Source organism: Natrix helvetica (assembly GCF_964273705.1).
Source record: "Natrix helvetica genome assembly, chromosome: 12".
NCBI classification, from domain to species: Eukaryota; Metazoa; Chordata; class Lepidosauria; order Squamata; family Natricidae; genus Natrix; species Natrix helvetica.
Window position 1 is genome coordinate 13,126,899 of NC_138556.1, and position 17,789 is coordinate 13,144,687.

General features: G+C 44.0%; 1 protein-coding gene across 1 annotated transcript in view; it reads left to right on the top strand.

Moving 5' to 3' along the window:
* HOMER2 (homer scaffold protein 2) overlaps window positions 1-17,783 on the top strand; it is a 59,125-nt gene extending 41,342 nt beyond the window's left edge. The window contains exons 3-9 of the mRNA XM_081964740.1: window positions 2,840-2,971; window positions 8,216-8,308; window positions 8,568-8,707; window positions 10,855-11,011; window positions 12,770-12,880; window positions 15,963-16,043; window positions 17,235-17,783. Of these exons, the coding sequence (XP_081820866.1) occupies window positions 2,840-2,971; window positions 8,216-8,308; window positions 8,568-8,707; window positions 10,855-11,011; window positions 12,770-12,880; window positions 15,963-16,043; window positions 17,235-17,423 (903 nt within the window). The 3' untranslated portion in view covers window positions 17,424-17,783. The remainder of the gene's footprint in view (window positions 1-2,839; window positions 2,972-8,215; window positions 8,309-8,567; window positions 8,708-10,854; window positions 11,012-12,769; window positions 12,881-15,962; window positions 16,044-17,234) is intronic.
* The last annotated feature ends 6 nt before the right edge of the window (window positions 17,784-17,789 follow it).

Here is a 17,789-nt window from a genome sequence, read left to right on the forward strand (position 1 = left end):
CAGACTTTTAAATCTAACAAAAATCACTCCGTGCACACATTAGGTTTTTTTTTCCTTTCTTTTTTCGTTTCTGCTATAATTTTGCACCAGTGAGGTTAAAACCAATTTCATTGTATTTAAGTACAATGACAATAAAAATTATACTTATACTTATTACTTCACAATGCTTTACAGCCCTCTCTCAGTGGTTTCCTTGGTAAGCTTTGGTTTTCCCAGTTGCAATATATGGCTGTGAAAGTTGGACCATAAGGAAGTCTGAGCAGCAAAGAATTGAGGCCTTTGAACTCTGGTGCTGGAGAAGATTCCTGTGAGTCCCTTGGACTGCAAGGCGATCCAACCGGTCAGTCCTAGAGGAGATCAACCCTGACTGCTCTTTAGAAGGCCAGATCCTGAAGAGGAAACTCAAATACTTTGGCCACCTAATGAGAAGGAAGGATTCATTGGAGAAGAGCCTCATGCTGGGAAAGATTGAGGGCAAAAGAAGAAGGGGACGACAGAGAATGAGGTGGCTGGATGGAGTCACAGAAGCAGTTGGCATGAGCTTAAATGGACTCCGGGGGATGGTAGAGGACAGGAAGGCCTGGAGGAACATTGTCCATGGGGTTGCGATGGGTCAGACACGACTTCACAACTAACAACAACAATAACACAAACCAGGTCTTTGGCTGAATGCATACGTCTTATGTAATTTATATAAAATTTACATAAGGATTATAAAAAATGAAATTAATGGCAGTTCCACACTTCTCTTCCCTCTATTTTGGGTCATTCGATTTAAATTTTCCTGCATAATGAAATTTTGTTGCATTTTATTCTCCATTTCAAATGATTTTAATCTCCTTTGATGAGGACTGAAAAAAGCAGAAGAGGACATTAAAAACCTGATTTCTGCAAAAAAAGAAAGAAAGAAAAGGAAATGCCACAATGTTGAAAGTGCTGCGAGGCTTTACAAACACACACACACACCAAAGAAGCATACACCTGTAGAATCCAAACTGCCACAAAGCAATTGCCTTTGTTTTCAAATAAAACTGAAAAACATCCAATACTGCAATCATTTCAAAACACATCAGGAGAAGTACAGAAATTATTATAGCAGCTGCGCTATGCAATATACTTAATTTTGATGTCTTCCTGGAATATTGGTTCCAATTCAGGCTTTGCACATCTGTTGGCAACCTGGGAGGTGTATTAAAGTGTGCAATTATGTGCAATTTCTTGACATCCTTGTAGAATGCCTTACAGCAGCCAATCCTTCTCTCGGTGACTTGTGGTAAAGAGAATTGATGTTTAGTTTAAATAGAGAATGGAGCCAGTTAATAGAGAATTAGTTGAAGTAGAGGGAGTTAGCTCAAGATGTGCTTTCCATAGCCATGGGATGTCCCAATGAGTTCACATACTATCCCCTTAAAGCTTTTTTTGTTTTGGGCCTTATTGTGTTCGTAATAACAGACAAAGTGTCCTCCTGTGGCTTTACTCCTGAGTCAACCCTTGTTTCTTAGCTGTTCCCTTCCCCTGGCAGCTCTGTGCATGCGCACACTGGGAACAGGCTCCAGCTGCTCTTCTGCCTCACTGCTGTCTGACTCCTAAGGCAGCTGATAACTGTCAGATGGCCCTGGGGCCTGGCCCCAACTCTGCCTCCAACGCAGAGCCCTTGTCAGAACCTTCCCCAGACTCCAGGACTGGCCCATGTTCATCCCTAACCTCCTCACTGTCCAAATCTGCTGCCAGATCTGCCGGCCGCTGGCTGGCCACCACAAGTAGGTACCATCAATACATTGATAATACTCAATGATCCTTCTCAACCCCTGGCTAACTAAATGATGACACCGAAGTCCTCTCTCATTGTTGCTGGGGAGATTTGGATGGGGGCAAAATAGACTCCAGTTTAACAACATCAACATTGAGGGGCTGTGAATTTGCGGTCCAGCTGGATGCTGAGAATTTTCCTCTTTGTAATTCAGGATTCGAAAAGCACACTGGCTCCATCAAGAGTTGTGTTGAAAATTCATTTAAATACTTACCCTTTGCAATCAACTCTTTGCTCCCATGATAGCAGGCAGGCCTAACATTCTTAGAATAGAATAACAGAGTTGGTAGGGACCTTGAAGGTCTTCTAGTCCAACCTCCTGCTTAGATAGGAAACCCTACACCACTTCAGACAAATGGATATCCAACATCTTCTTTAAAAACTTCCAGTGTTGGAGCATTCACAGCTTCTGGAGGCAAGTTGTTCCACTGATTAATTGTTCTCACTGTCAGGAAATTTCTCCTTAGTTCTAGGTTGCTTCTTCTCTTTCTAGAGTCTCCACATCTTTTCTACATCGTGGCGACCAGAACTGAATGCAGGATTCCAAGTGTGGCCTTACCAAGGCATTATAAAGTGGTATTAACACTTCACGTGATCTTGATTCTATCCCTCTGTTTATGCAGCCTAGAACTGTGTTGGCTCTTTTGGCAGCTGCTGCAAATGGCTGGCTCCTATTTAAATGGTTGTCCACTAGGACTCCAAGATCCCTCTCACAGTTACTACTATTGAGCGAGGTACCACCTATACTGTACCTGTGCATTTTGCTTTTCTTGCCTAAATGTAGAACTTTACTTTTTTAACTCTTGAATTTCATTTGGTTAGATAGCGCCCAATGTTCAACTCTGTCAAGATCCTTCTGTATCTTAAGCCTATCTTCTGGAGTGTTGGCTATTGCTGCCAGCTTGGTGTCCTCTGCAAATTTGATGATTTCCCCATTTATCCCCTCATCCAGATCATTGATGAACAACATACTTATTATCTTGTTCTAATAATGTACTCTTTGTCTGTTTTGTGTGCCTTCCTTTTCAGGTGATTATAAATAGCACCATCACACCTAACATGACTTTCACAAAAACCTCCCAGAAGTTTGGCCAGTGGGCTGATAGCAGAGCCAACACCGTCTTCGGCCTGGGTTTTTCTTCTGAACAGCAGCTGACAAAGGTAGGGAAACTGGAATTGACTTTCGTATGCGTTTGGGGGCGGTGGTGGTTGCCAGGATGTGTGTGTGTTTTTTTAACAAAAATTCTTTTTGGTAAACTCTGCAATAATCTCACCAAATTAAAAGAAGAGGCATATGGATCCAGTGGGAGTCTTACTGAAAAATTGGAACGTCTCTCATTTTTTCCTCTTAATTAACAAGCAACTTCTCCCTGGGAAGGTGATTGATTTCCTATAATTAGCGGGTGGGAAGTGGCTTGTGGGTGGTGCTAATGATCTTTTTTTCTATTTTAATTATTTGGGGGATGCCTGATGCTCTGCCCCTGCTTTGGGATAATCTGCCCCTGCAAATCGCTGTATGTGGACCTCTTTATTTCTCAAGTCCAGGGGTCTCAAAACTCGGTTTCATTGAGGGCCGCATCAGGGTTGTGTTTGACTTTGGGGGGGAATAGGGTGGGTGTGGTTGGGATGGTGGCCAGACCGATGTCACTCGTGTCGTGGGTGCCTCTGCCAGCGAAAACGGGCTCCTGAGCTCCATTTTCAACTGCGATGGCTTCCTGCAACCCTCTGCCAGTGTAAATGGAGCCTGGGAGGGCCACCCACCCATTCAGCCAGTTCGGACCGGTTCAGGCGAACCGGTAGCAGACATTTTGAGTAGTTCAGAATAGTTTGGAGAACAGGCAATTACCACCTCTGATTGGCCCCGTCCTCCCGCCCCCATTGTTTCCTGTCTTATATTCCCATGTGTTTTTTTTTAGCTCAGCTGATTTACGCAGCAAAAAAACAGCTCAGCTCACCAGCGCTGACACCAAGGGGTGTCTTTGAGTGCTGCGCATACATGTGAGGTGTACGTTAGGCACGCGCGCAAAGCGGGAGCGCAAGCCATGCTCTCATAGAACCAGTAGGAAAAGATTTGGAATCCCACCACTGCACTGCGTGCTGGTCCTTGGTTGTTTCCAGGGTGGCCCCGCTGGCAAGATCCGGCCTCTGGGCCTTGACTCTAGAAAACAAAGTGTATTGGTGATTGTGTGACTGTAGCCTTTTTAGCATTGACCAAAGATGCCAAAGAAAGATTGCTGTAACAAGAATCAAGTCATTGTTGGGTAAGCAGCAGTTTGGTTAAGGGAGAATCAGGAATAAGCTTTCCTTTCTGCCTTCAGACAAAACTCAGGGCCAATAATCGTGGTGCTTTGTCCCTGCTCTAAAAGAGGCCCTTATCTTGACCCAGAGCAAACGGGTCCTGTAAAAAATGCAAAGCATTCAGCCATTAACAGCCTGAGATTGCGTTGGCTCCCTGGATGAAATGCCCTTGAGCCTTCTAAGAATTCCCCGTTAATCATGCCCCTTCTCAACCCTGAAAGTTTGAACGGCTATGAGCAAGAGGCCACATTGCCAGGCAATTCAGCTGCAACCTCCCCTCCTTAAGCGGGAAGGGAGGTCTGGTTGTTGCACAAGCCAAACCTTTATGGAGTTTGCAGCCTTTCCTTGTGTGACTTTGCCCTTGTGTGCTCCAGATTGCCGCCGCCTCCTCCTCCTCCTCCTCCTCCTCCTCCTCCTCCTCCTCCTCCTCCTCCTCCTCCTCCTCCTCCTCCTTCTTTCTAATTAGGAACAGGGGACTCGTTTTGGGGCTGAATGTATAATGTTCTTTGGGCAACATTTCTCCACCTTCAGTTGCGATGGGAGAGGCTGGCTCCTGTGTCACTTCATTCACATTTGCGCGTCTTGTTTTGATTTCATTAAACATTAAAACCATGGCATATTTAATTGCCTCCCCCTTCCAACAAGAGAGGCGTGGCAATTGGGTAATAGTTTTCAGAAAACCCTATCTTGGGCCATTTCAAACATCTGGAAGACCCAAAGCCCAAAAGCAATTTTGAATGCAAAAAAAAAAAAAATAGTGACTAGGAGAATCCATGTTTGTTTTTAGGTTATGTCTACTTTAGAATAGAATATAATTCTTTATTGGCCAAGTGTGATCTAACTGGAAAAGCCATTTACAACAACGAATTTTTTTTAGAAAGAATGTTGTAGGGCAGTCCAAGCTGGCTTCGTAAATATGCACAAGCGCCCATTCCTGAAACGCAGGCCGGCATTTCAATGACCCCAAGACATTCTCTGACATGCATCCAATTAAGAGACTTATCAACGCCACTTCTTAAGACAACATCCAAGATTTTGCACATCTGTTCTGCAACCATCAAATCGTTGGACACCTTTCCCCAAAATGATATATTGGAGCATTTTGTCTTAATTAGCAGGGCTGATGGGAGTTGCAGTCCACCATCTTGAGATACCTTGAAGAAAAGTCCTGCTTTCCAACCCACTTTGGAGAATTCTCACTTCACAATCCATGGCTGTTTTATGAGTCACAAAGCCTCTCTTCCCACCACCCAATGAATGTTTCAGATGACCCAGAAGGAAAATGATCAAACCTAGGAAAGTGTAATAATGTCCTTAATGAACTAGTTTCATTTAATTTTAATTATATTGAAACAGCAAAGAGGGCAGCTCTGACGCAGCATCCATTTTGGCTGGTTTTTTCAGAGATAATGGTGGTGGAAAAAATAGGATACTTGTTTTCTTTTTTTCCCTCCTCAAATCTAGCAATAACTTTTAGTGATGGATTACACAAATCTAAGTTTTAAATGTGATCTCAGCCACAGGGTTACTATAAGGCTAACTGGCAAATTATATTCACAGCCAGGATTTATAACTCTTTTGCTTTCAAATGAATATTTATTCCCATTTTCACCCTGCTCTGTTACAGCCAATAGAAAGGATGCTTTGGTGGAAAAAATTGGAGGGGTGGAAGGAGGCCACAGCCAAAGGGAGGGGAAAAATAATGATAATGCATATTTGCACTTCAGCTGAAAGAAAAACATGTTTTTGGTTTCCTTTCTGCATTTTATCTGCTTTTTTCTTGCTCTTCCTTCCCTCCCTCTGACATTGTAGGTTAGTGTGTGAGTGATCATAAAATGATGAGCAGGGGATTAAATATTGCTTCCTTTGTATTTGTTCTATGCATTTCTCCTTCTCCTTCCCCCTCCTTTTCATTTTCATCTTCATCTCTTCTTCTTTTTTCCTCCTCATTCTTCTTTCCCCTTTCCTTCCTCCATTTCCTCTTCTTCCTCTTTATTTTCAGCTTCATCTCTTTCCTCTTCCTGTTCCTTTCCTCCTTCATCCACCTTCTCCTTCCTCCCTTTCTTCCTCTCCCCTTTATTTTTACCTTCATCTCTTCCCTTTTTCTACTATCTCCTTCTTTCTCCTCCTCCTTCCTTTTTCCTCCTCTCAATTCATTTTCAGTCTCATCTCTTCCCTCTTCTTTCTCCTTTTCCTTTCCCTGCCTTTCTTTCCTCCTCCTTCCCTTCATTTTCTTGTCTTCCTCTCTCGTTTCTTTTCCTTCTCTGTTTCCTTCTCCTTCACTGATGATGTTGTCTAGTTTGGGTAATGAAACATCTGTAAAAAAACAAGCAAGCTCAGAGAGCACCAAGTACGATCTTCTTCCTCCTCCTCCTCCTCCTCCTCCTCCTCCTCCTCCTCCTCCTCCCCCCTCCTCCTCCTCTTCTTCTTCCTCCTCCGCCTCTTCCACCTCCTCCCCCTCTCCTCCTCCTCCTCCCCCCCTCTCCTCCCCCTTTCTTTCCTTCTTCTCCTCTTTTAAGAATATTCCGTTTCAGTTCAGCAATGTACTGCACACCTGCTTTTGCCTCTCTTAATATTCTTAAATTTAGAATTATCCAGTCTTGTGGCAAAACAGAGATCCACTGGTACCCATTAGAGTACAGCTGGAGGTGTGGTTCTTGGGCTTTGCGTTTGGCACCAGTTTGCATCCAGATCCTATCTTTCAGCAACTTATTATACTTGTTGGCATAAAAACCTATAGCAAAAAACCCCGATACCCTGCAGTACTCTTGGTGCTGCTTTCATTCACATAGGGGGAGGGGGCAGTGTTGCTCCTTACCACGTACCAACAACCGAAAAGTAAATAAGAGTAGGTGGTAATGAACTGCATGGTTTATAGATTTTCAGGGCAGGGTTGGGAAATCAGAATTTGCTGAATAACTACTGGGGTTTTTGCATCTAATAAATCATAAACCATGGTTTGCAAGCTGCAAGCTAAGCAAAAACTGAATGAGGGATTATCTTATTGGGTAAATTCTTAAAAGCCAACAAATGCTATGTTAAAACAGTTAGGGACTCTCAGGTGCTGTACAACACTTCCTTATAGAGCAGTGATGGCTGACCTTTACCAGACCGAGTGTCCAAAGTGCCTGAACCCCCAAAATGCAATGCATGTGTGCCCCCCGAATGCACTCTGCCCCCGTGCATGCATGTGCAGCCCCAAAGGAGGTATGCATGCATGTGTGGCAGAGCTGAACTAGAGTGACGGCTCGCGGGCCCACAGAGAGGGCGCTGCATGCCACCTCTGGCTCCTGCGCCACAGGTTCGCCATCACGGTTATAGAGGAACAGGAAGTGCATTTACCTACCCTTTTTCCAATGTCTATTTTTTCCCCCTTTCCTACTCTTTTCCTATTCATGGAGATGAATTCTGAATTGGAGCAACTCAATATGTCTTATGTCTGTGTATGCCTACGTTTATAGCAGTTCGCGAGCAGCTGCCTATGAGACCAAGACATAACCCACAGTGGTGAAATTCAATTTTTTTTTAAACTACCGGTTCTGTGGGCGTGGCTTGGTGGGCGTGGTGTGGCTTGGCGGGCATGGCTTGGTGGGCGTGACAGGAGAAGGACATTGCAAAATCCCCATTCCCACCACACTCCAGGGGAAGAATGCTGTAAAATCTCCATTCCCACCCCACTCCAGGGGAAGGTTACTGCAAAATCCCCATTCCCACCACACTCCAGGGGAAGCATACTGCAAAATCTCCATTCCCACCCCACTCCAGAGGAAGGTTACTGCAAAGTCCCCATTCTCACCCCACTCCAGAGGAAGGATACTGCAAAATCCCCATTCCCACCACATTCCAGGGGAAAGTTACTGCAAAATCCCCATTCCCACCACACTCTGGGGCCAGCCAGAGATGGAATTTGCCAGTTCTACAAACTACTCAAAATTTCTGCTACCGGTTCTACAAACTACTCAAAATTACCACTACCGGTTCTCCAGAACCTGTCAGAACCTGCTGGATTTCACACCTGATAACCCACTGTAAAATGCATTTCCCCACTTACATAGCTCTAGAATCCAAAAATGAAGGCAACATTTTGATCTTTGTGTTCCCGCTTAGTTTGCTGAGAAGTTCCAGGAGGTGAAGGAAGCCGCTCGACTGGCCAGAGACCGGTCGCAAGAAAAAATGGAAACTTCCAGTAACCATTCGCAAGTAAGCCACGATCTGTTCTGTATTCAAAGATGGGGGAAGGACTGATTGGTCGCGTCAAGCTTGCGAAAGACAAAATGGCAAGTTTTTGAATGAAAGCTTTTAAGATCTTGAAACGAACTTAAAATAAAGCATTGGCCGAGGGGGGAAAAAACAAAACAATTTCTAGTAGAAAATTGGCTGAGTTTAAACATTGGAAACGAATGCTTTGGTTACGATGTTTTTTCTTTTTCTTTTGCCCTCTTGAAATCTTATCATGCAGGAATCGGGCCGTGAAACTCCGTGTTCTACCCGAACGTCCAGTGTGAATGGAACGGATGAGGAGAAAAGCTCACACGGGGGTCCCAGTGATGCGCAGCTAAAAATGGAAAACGACAAACTCAGGATTGCTCTTGCCCACAGGTGAAGCAGTTTTCAAGAGTCATTCATGAATTACGTGTGACTCTCGTGACAAGATCTGGCAGCATACAAAAAAAATTGGGGGGAGGAAAGTGGGAGAAAGCTACTGTTCCTTGCACCGGGAAATTTTATCCACTGTTTAGGGACATGAAAGAGTTCTTTTCTCTTTTATAAACTTTGGAGGGACGCGGTGGCTCAATGGTTAAGATCAGAAAGGTCAGCAGATTGGCAGTTTGAATCCCTAGTTCCACGTAACGGAGTGAGCTCCCGTTCCTTGTCTCAACTTCTGCCAACCTAACAGTTTGAAAGCACGTAAAAATGCAAGAAGAAAAATAGGAACCATCTTTGGTGGGAAGGTAACAGCGTTTCATGTGGCTTTAATGTTTAGTCAGGCCCGCCACATGACCACGGAGACGTCTTCGGACAGCGCTGGCTCTTGGGCTTTGAAAAGTTAAAAGTTAAAAGAAGAACATGGGAAGGAAGGAAGGAAGGAAGGAAGGAAGGAAGGAAGGAAGGAAGGAAGGAAGGAAGGTTTCAAGGGTCCAAGTAAGAGACCCAGTGAAATCAATGACAGAAAGGAAGGAAGGAAGGGAGAGAGAAAAAAGAAAGAAAGAAAGAGAAAAAAAAAGGAAGAACGAAAAAAAGGAAAGTGTCAACGGTCTAAGTAACAGACCCAATGAAATCAGTGACAGAAAGGAAGGAAAGAAGGAAGGGATGGAGAGAGGGAGGGAGGGAAGGAGGGAGAGGGGAGGGGAGGAAAGGAAAAAACATAACAAAGAAAAAGGGGAAAAATATTTAAAGAAGTAACTTTATCGCATCAATAGACTATTAATATCATTTTCTTCTCTCAAAATTACATAATATAGGTCCCTTTTCCCTATATGCATTCCCTTTTCCAGTCTGGAAATCACCAGCTTAGTCTTAGCCATCTTCAGCAAAATAAAATAAATCCAAACAGGATTTCCAATCTTTCATAAAAGTAATTGCAGTTTTTTCCTAATCAAACAAATCAAGCCAGCCATTTTTTTTTTTGCAAGTTCTACTTTCTCCACGATCGGCTTCTCCACTGTGGAGAGAGGTCATTTCCTCCTGCAGGGATGGATTGAGGCTATGGTCCTAAAATCAAACAAAATGGCACAATTGGAACGTCTCCATTTTTGCTTCCGATGACACCGTTGGAGGGAGATCAATGATAACTGTAACTCCATGATGTGAACATGTGCTGAACGGGGAAAATTTCTGCTTGCTCCAAGAGCTTAGGAGGAACAATATCCAGCATCTGGTGGCCACATGTAGTGCTACACAAACCCAACATAGCAAAATGTTTTTCAATTTGTTTTCAGTTTTTGTCCTCGGAGAAGAGTTTGTGCCTTACCTACTGCACAGATTCACACATTTTATTTCGTACCAGATTGATATAAGTTAGGGCATATTTATACGAAGGACTAGGGGAGACATGATAGCAGTCTTCCGATATCTCGAGGCTGCCCCAAAGAAGAGGGAGTCAAGCTATTCTCCAAAGCACCTGAGGGTAGAACAAGAAGCAATGGGTGGAAACTAATCAAGGAGAGAAGCAACTTAGAACTAAGGAAAATTTTCCTGACAGTTAGAACAATTAATCAGTGGAACAGAAGTTGCCTCCAGAAGTTGTGAATGCCCCAACACTGGAAGTCTTTAAGAAGATGTTGGATAGCCATTTGTCTGAAGTGGTGTAGGGTTTCCTGCCTAAGCAGAGGGTTGGACTAGAAGACCTCCAAGGTCCCTTCCAACTCTGTTATTCTATACCTCTTTTACAAGAATTCTTTTTAACCAGAAGTGTGTAAATTAACTTCACAATGCACAAGGCAAATTGTAGACATGTTGGGATAACCCTGATTCTTTTTTTTTCTTTTCCTTTTGCATCTTGAGGGGACTAAACAATATTAAATAATCATGAGAGCGCCCTCTTTTAATTTGCAAGAGGGTAGGAATGCAACGAAAGAAGGACCCTAATGGTGATGTATAACACGAATTTATTTTGTTTACCCTGGAAAAATCTGTTAATTGCACAGGTGGAATCGGGAAGGGCTACTTTTTAAAAAAAAGCAAATCCCAATTCAGCTTGTACCGACCAATGTCAAGGGTGCCTGTGTGCCTTTTCTCATTTTTAGTACCTCCAATGTGAAGAAATGGGAAACAGAACTGCAGGCATTAAGAGAGAGCAACGCGAGGCTCACAACGGCTCTGCAGGAATCCGCGGCCAGCATAGAACACTGGAAAAAGCAGTTTTCCATCAGCAAAGATGAAAACGATCAACTGCGGAGTAAGGTACGGGATGCCACAAATGAAAGCTGTAGAAAATGTATGATGAGGTAGAAAAGATGTGGAGACTCTAGAAAGAGTGCAGAGAAGAGCAACCAAGATGATTAGGGGACTGGAGACTAAAACATATGAAGAACGGTTGCAGGAACTGGGTATGTCTAGTTTAATGAAAAGAAGGACCAGGAGTGACATGATAGCAGTCTTCCAATATCTAAGAGGCTGCCCCAAAGAAGAGGGAGTCAAACTATTGTCCAAGGCACCTGAGGGTAGAACAAGAAGCAATGGGTGGAAACTAATCAAGGAGAGAAGCAACTTAGAACTGAGGAGAAACTTCCTGACAGTTAGAACAATTAACCAGTGGAACAGAAGTTGCCTCCAGAAGTTGTGAATGCCCCAACATTGGAAGTATTTAAGAAGATGTTGGATAACCATTTGTCTGAAACGGTATAGGATTTCCTGCCTAGGCAGGGGGTTGGACTAGAAGACCTCCAAGGTCCCTTCCAACTCTGCTATTGCATATTGTATATTGTAAAGCATCTGTTTTTGCTATTGATTGCTAAGAAGATCCTCATTAAATCCGGTAAAACTGAAGAACTTAAAACTCTATATTAACTTTATTGTCATTGTATGTATATACACAGTATACACATACAACGAAATTCACATAACACCCAGAGACCACGCCCAACTCACATAACAATCCCCAAACACCTAAACCACCCAAGCATCCACACAACAGACCAAGTAATGCTGTCCAATAACTCACTGATGGCGGCCCTTTAGTTCATTGTTGAGTGCACTTATAGCTCTGGGATAAAAGCCATTCAGAAGACGTGTGGTCCTACTTTTAATTGTTCCGTATCTTCTGCCTGAAGGCAACAGTGTAAAAAGATTGTAAGCAGGATGGGAAGAGTCTCTGAGAATGTTATGCAACTTCCTCAAACAGCGAGATGCAAAGATGTCATCCAGGGCTCGTACCTGGAGCCCGGTGATATTCTGGTCAGTTTTAATGATTCTCTGTAGAGTTTTTGTGTCCGCTGCAGAGCTGCTCCCATACCATGCAAGAATGCCGTATGTCAGGACACTCTCAATAGTGCTGCGATAGTAGGATAGAAGTAGATGCTGAGATAGATTTATCTTCCTTAGCATTCTCAGGAAGTACAGCCTCTTCTGTGCCTTCTTCACAAGCATGTTAGCATTCTTGGTCCATTTAAAGATGGAGGTTGCTTTTCTTAAGGCGTCCATCAAAATTAGAGGGGTAATGATAATTTTTTCACTAGCCCATAGCACTTAGACTTTACAGCACTCTCAGAGCAGTTTATGAATGTCAGCCTCTTGCCCTTAACAATCTGGGTCCTCATTTTACTGATCTCAGAAGGATGGAAGGCTGAGTCAACCTTGAACCGATTAGGGTCGAACTCCTGGCTGTGAGCAGAGTTAGCCCGCAATAGTGCATTCTAACCACTGCATCATGAGAAAGGAGAATGAGAAAGGGAATCAGAGATGAAGGAAGGAAGGAATAGCAATAGCACTTAGGCTTATATACCGCTACACAGTGCTTTCAACTTGAGCCAATCAGGATCGAACTCCTGGCTTTGGGCAGAGTTAGCCCGCAATAGTGCATTCTAACCCCTGCACCACCAGGGCTCATTGTAAGAAGGGATGTATAGCGCCATGTTCTCAAACTCCAGTCGAGGCCCAACACACATAACAATCCCCTTCAGGGACAAAGTTTAAAGAGTCCCTGTGTTTTCTTCCTTTAAGATCACGGAGCTGGAAGAACAGTGCAACGAAATCGATAAGGAGCGCGACCGGAATGCACAGCTTAGCAGGCGTCTTCAGGATCTGGAAACAGAACTTCAGGATAAGGAATTGGTAAGTAAAGCTATGAACGGAAGGAAAAAGCTAATGTACGCTTGGTCAAAACGAATCTTTGGGAAAGTAGAGATGCAAACGTAAGATTTGTTGGGGAAGAATGACTGTATTGGGTCAGTCTCGTTCCCGCCTTCATTCCTTCGTGCCTGCTTCACTTCTGTTCAGATCTTTCCGAACTACTCTTCCCAGCATTCCAATATCTCAGGGGTTGCCACAAAGAAGAGGGAGTCAAGCTATTCTCCAAAACACCTGAGGGCAGGACAAGAAGCAATGGGTGGAAACTAATCAAGGAGAGAAGCAACTTAGAACTAAGGAGAAATTTCCTGACAGTTAGAACAATTAATCAGTGGAACAGCTTGCCTCCAGAAGTTGTGAAAGCCCCAACACTGGAAGTCTTTAAGAAGATGTTGGATAGCCATTTGTCTGAAATGGTATAGGGTTTCCTGTCTAGGCAGGGGGTTGGACTAGAAGACCTCTAAGGTCCCTTCCAACTCTGCTATTGTATTGTATTGTAACTAATTGCTTCCTGCAAAAGCTCACATCCCTTTTGCTCCTCTTTTACGTCTTATGGGAGGGGCCAATCAGTTCCAAGCTTGGCCACTGACTCATATTTATGACCGTTGCAGCGTCCCGGTAGTCAAACAAAGTCCACAGGGAAGGCAGACTCAGTTAACAGCCATGTTACTGACTTCCCAACTGCAGCGGTTCACTTAGCAACCACGGCAAGAAAGGAGCCAAAATCACTATATAAATGTTTCCCTTAGCCACAGAAATGTTGGGCTCAGTTGCGGTCGTGAGGCGAGGACTACCTGTACACAGAATCAATTCAGACGAATAGAGGTTGATGAACCCGCTTTCAAACGTCTTCTGCAAATAAGCTTCAAAGGGGGGAAAACGCACCCAGCCTCGTCATAGTATTTTGTAAGACTCGTGAATCTGATAAGCTGCCTTTTCATTTGTTGGCGAAGGTATGCCCTGGGTTTGCTTCTCAGGCACTGCCCTTGCATTACCAAGCCCCAGCGAGTGCCAGACAGAAAGCTAATTTTGTCTTTGCAAGAAAAAAACCTAGTGTGTGAATTCCCCTCAGAAAGTGAGACACGGTGAAAGGAGCCCGTTCGAAACTGGCACTTCCTGAGTGGGGATGCAAGGCCAGAAGGAGGAGGTAGCAGGAGAGAAGAAAACTTTGTCCTTCCTCCTCGGTTGCAGATATTCTTATATATAGAAAGGGAATCAGAGAGGAAGGAAGGCAGGAAGGAATAGCAGTAGCAATAGCACTAGCACTTATATACCGCTTTACAGTCCTCCCTAAGTGATTTACAGAGACAGCCTCTTGCCCCCAACAATCAGGGTTGTCATTTTACCCACCATGGAAGAATGGAAGGCTGAGTCAACCTTGAGTCTGGTGAGAATCAAACATATGGCAGTAGGCAGAGGGAAGGATGGAAAGGAAAGAAAGGGAAGGGAAGGGAAGGGAAGGAAGGAAGGAAGGAAGGAAGGAAGGAAGGAAGGAAGGAAGGAAGGAAGGAAGGACGGACAACAGCAATAGGATTTAGACTTACATACTGCTTTACAGTGCTTTCCAGCCCCCTCTAAGCAGTTTGCAGAGTCAGCCTCTTGTCCCCAACAATCTGGGTCCTCATTTTACACACCTCAGAAGGATGGAAGGCTGAGTCAACCTTAAATCTGGTGAGAATCGAACTGCTGGCAGTGGACAGAGGGAAGGAAGGAAAGGATGGAAAGGAAAGGAAGGGACGGGATGGGATGGGAAGGAAGGAAGGAAGGAAGGAAGGAAGGAAGGAAGGAAGGAAGGAAGGAAGGAAGGAAGGAAGGAAGGACAACAGCAATAGCACTTAGACTTATATACTGCTTTACAGTGCTTTCCAGCCCTCTCTAAGCAGTTTACAGAGTAAGCCTCTTGCCCCCAACAATCTAGATTTTACCCACCTCGGAAGGATGGAAGGCTGAGTCAACCTTCAGCTGGTGAGAATCAAACTGCTGGCAGTGGGCAGAAGGAAGGAAGGAAATAAAGGAAGGGGGGAAGGAAGGAAGGAAGGAAGGAAGGAAGGAAGGAAGGAAGGAAGGAAGGAAGGAAGGAAGGAAGTTTCACCTTAGTTAGACATGAAAACTAGTTGGGTGACTTTGGGCCAATCACCAGGAGATTGTGAGTTCTAACCCCACCTTAGCCATGAAAGCCAGCTGTCTGACCTTGGACCAATCACCAGAAGATATGTATTCTAGTCCCATCCTCACCATGAAAGCCAGCTGGGTGACTTTGAGCCAATCACCAGGAGACCGTGAGTTCTAGTCCCACTTTACCCAACAAAGCCAGCTGGCTGACTTTGGGTCAGTCCCTCTGTCTCTCAACCCAACCCATCTCACAGGATTGTTGTGGTGGGGAAAATAGGAGGAGGAAGAACGTATGTTGTCGGTTTTAGCTGCCTTGAGTTGTTTATAAAAATATCAATGGCAGGATATAAATAAATAAAAAGAGTATTCCCCTGCTGTTTAAAAAAGCTACCTTCCATCTTGTAGTTATAATGCACTTCATTCCCCTATCAGCTAGTGGCACTATCCACTTGGCTGGTGCTGATTTGCTATTTTTGGGAGGAAAGAGCTTTTCTGGAGCCATTCCATCCAAACATTGGTAATGGAGCAACTTTTTAAATGAAATCCCTTCCATTCCAACCATTCTGGTTTCCTTCTTCAAGTTACTGCCTTGAAGGCTAAGAATCACCCTATTTTCCAGCAAAATCTTTGCTTGGAGTGGATGTTGCTATTTTAATTCATTCTCTTCCCCCGCGCCGCCCAAGGGTAGCACAACATTTTAATGTATAAACGTATCTGCGTATTTGGACTATTTATTAAAGCAGAAGGCATCATCAAACGTTGAAATTATTGCACAGCAAGGAGACATGTTTTCCCCTTAAGTTAACATTTTAATGATTCATTTCCTTTGACAGTGGAAACTTCCCCAGGCACTCAAGTGCTAAGGCTTTCTTCTAACACCTTAAATATATATTTAAGAAAGTGGGAAGGTGAGGATGTCTGTGATTATAATTTCGTGGCATGCATATTTCTCTAGGAATTGGAAGATCTACGGAAACAGGGTGAAATTATACCTCAGCTCATGACAGAATGTGAAACGGTTTCTCAGAAATTGCAGGTACGAATACTAATTAATCTTTGGTAAAAATACTGTGCGGTTTAAATGAAAATATTGCTTCAAATCTACAGCCAATATCTTTTTCTTATAGGCAGGAGACAGGGCCAAAGAGTGTGATTCATTCTGATATAAGTCGGGAGAATGAAATAGGCTCTCAGTGAAGCCAACTCCATGAGTAAAGTTTGAGACTAGGTAGCTATTCTGACCGAGGCTTCCCAAGAACATGAAGCAAACTCCTTGTCCCGACAAAAAGCCCTTTGATTAAAACTGTGAATTCTGCTCATTCATATCCAGCAAAGTTTTTCAAGGGAGGATTTCCAGTCACAGACCTTATCTGGCTTGGAGAGCTGCCAGGCCGATTTCTGCAGAACTTGGCAAGGAGTCTTGGAGAGTCACGAGCCAATTAAGCGAACAAATTGTCTCCTGCAAACTCCACTCCCCTTTCGCTCCTCTTTTATTTCCTCTGGGAGGGGCCATTCATCGTCCACCTGTGGCCTTACTCCCAAGTCGACCCCCTTTTTTTAGCTGTTCCCTTCGTCTGGCAACTCTGCGCATGCGCACACTGGGAAGAGGCTCCAGCTGTTTGTCTGCCTCACTAATGTCTGACTCTGATAACTGGCATACGGCTCTGGCCCCCTCTCTGCCTCCAACGCAGAGCCCTCCTCAGAGCCTTCCCCAGACTCCAGGACTGGCCCATGTTCCTCCCCAACCTCTTCACTGCCCGAATCTGCTGCCACAAAACTAGCCCCTTAGGCGTTGCTGAGCTATAACTCCTATCACCCCGCACCATTACCTTGGAGGACATTAAGTCGCATTACTGCCTTTATTCATATTAACCAATAAAACTTTAGGTGTATTGATTTTTTAATTTTAAAAACTTGAATTCCCAAACAAGACACATTGACTCATAGATGAGGATGAGGATGACACATGCAGAGCGCATAACATAAATTGTAATCAACTGCAAAAAAAAAAAAATTGCAACCAGAGTGACACAATTCCCTGCAAAGGGGTTAGCTGTGTGGACGACCTCTGCATATTTCTAGGCTCTGCTCAGATTAAAACGAATGTAGGGAATTTGATTGCAGATTGTTTACCAAAAACATTGCCTTGCAAAGTGGAAGCAGATATATTGACCTGTTGGCTGTCTTGTCGGACTGTTTTTCTTCAAACGCGTTTTCTGTTTTGCAGGCGGCTGAGAAAAAGAATAAAGATCTGGAAGAGAAAGTCAGAGCTCTACGGACGGAAGTAGAAGAGAGCAAACACAGGCAGAGCAACTTGAAGACGGAGTTACAAACTTTTTTAGATGTACTAGATGGAAAGATAGATGAATTGCAGGATTTTCGGCAAGGACTCTCGAAACTGGGTGTCGACAATTAGGGGACAGCCATTTTCCCCCACCCAAAATATTTGGTGTGTGTGTGTGTGTGTGTGTGTGTACATGTTCTAAACCTGGGTATATGTTTCTAGAAAACGTGAAAAGATGGGTCTTCTTCCTTAACAATGTGATTTGTACATAGAGGCTAAAGATTTTTTTTTTCACTTCTTCTTCTTTTCGTTCTGAGATTTTCTCCTTGCTTCTTCCTTCCTTTCTTTAAAGAAAGAGGTGACAATTTTGTAAATCTTCCTGCTCTAGCCCATTCTGGGTTTCTATAAAGAGAGGTGGGAATTCTCTTGTCTCAGGAGATCTGAGCCTCAGTTTACCTTAAAGTAAAGTTGCCGTTGAGGCAGGCGGGTTGTGTGGAG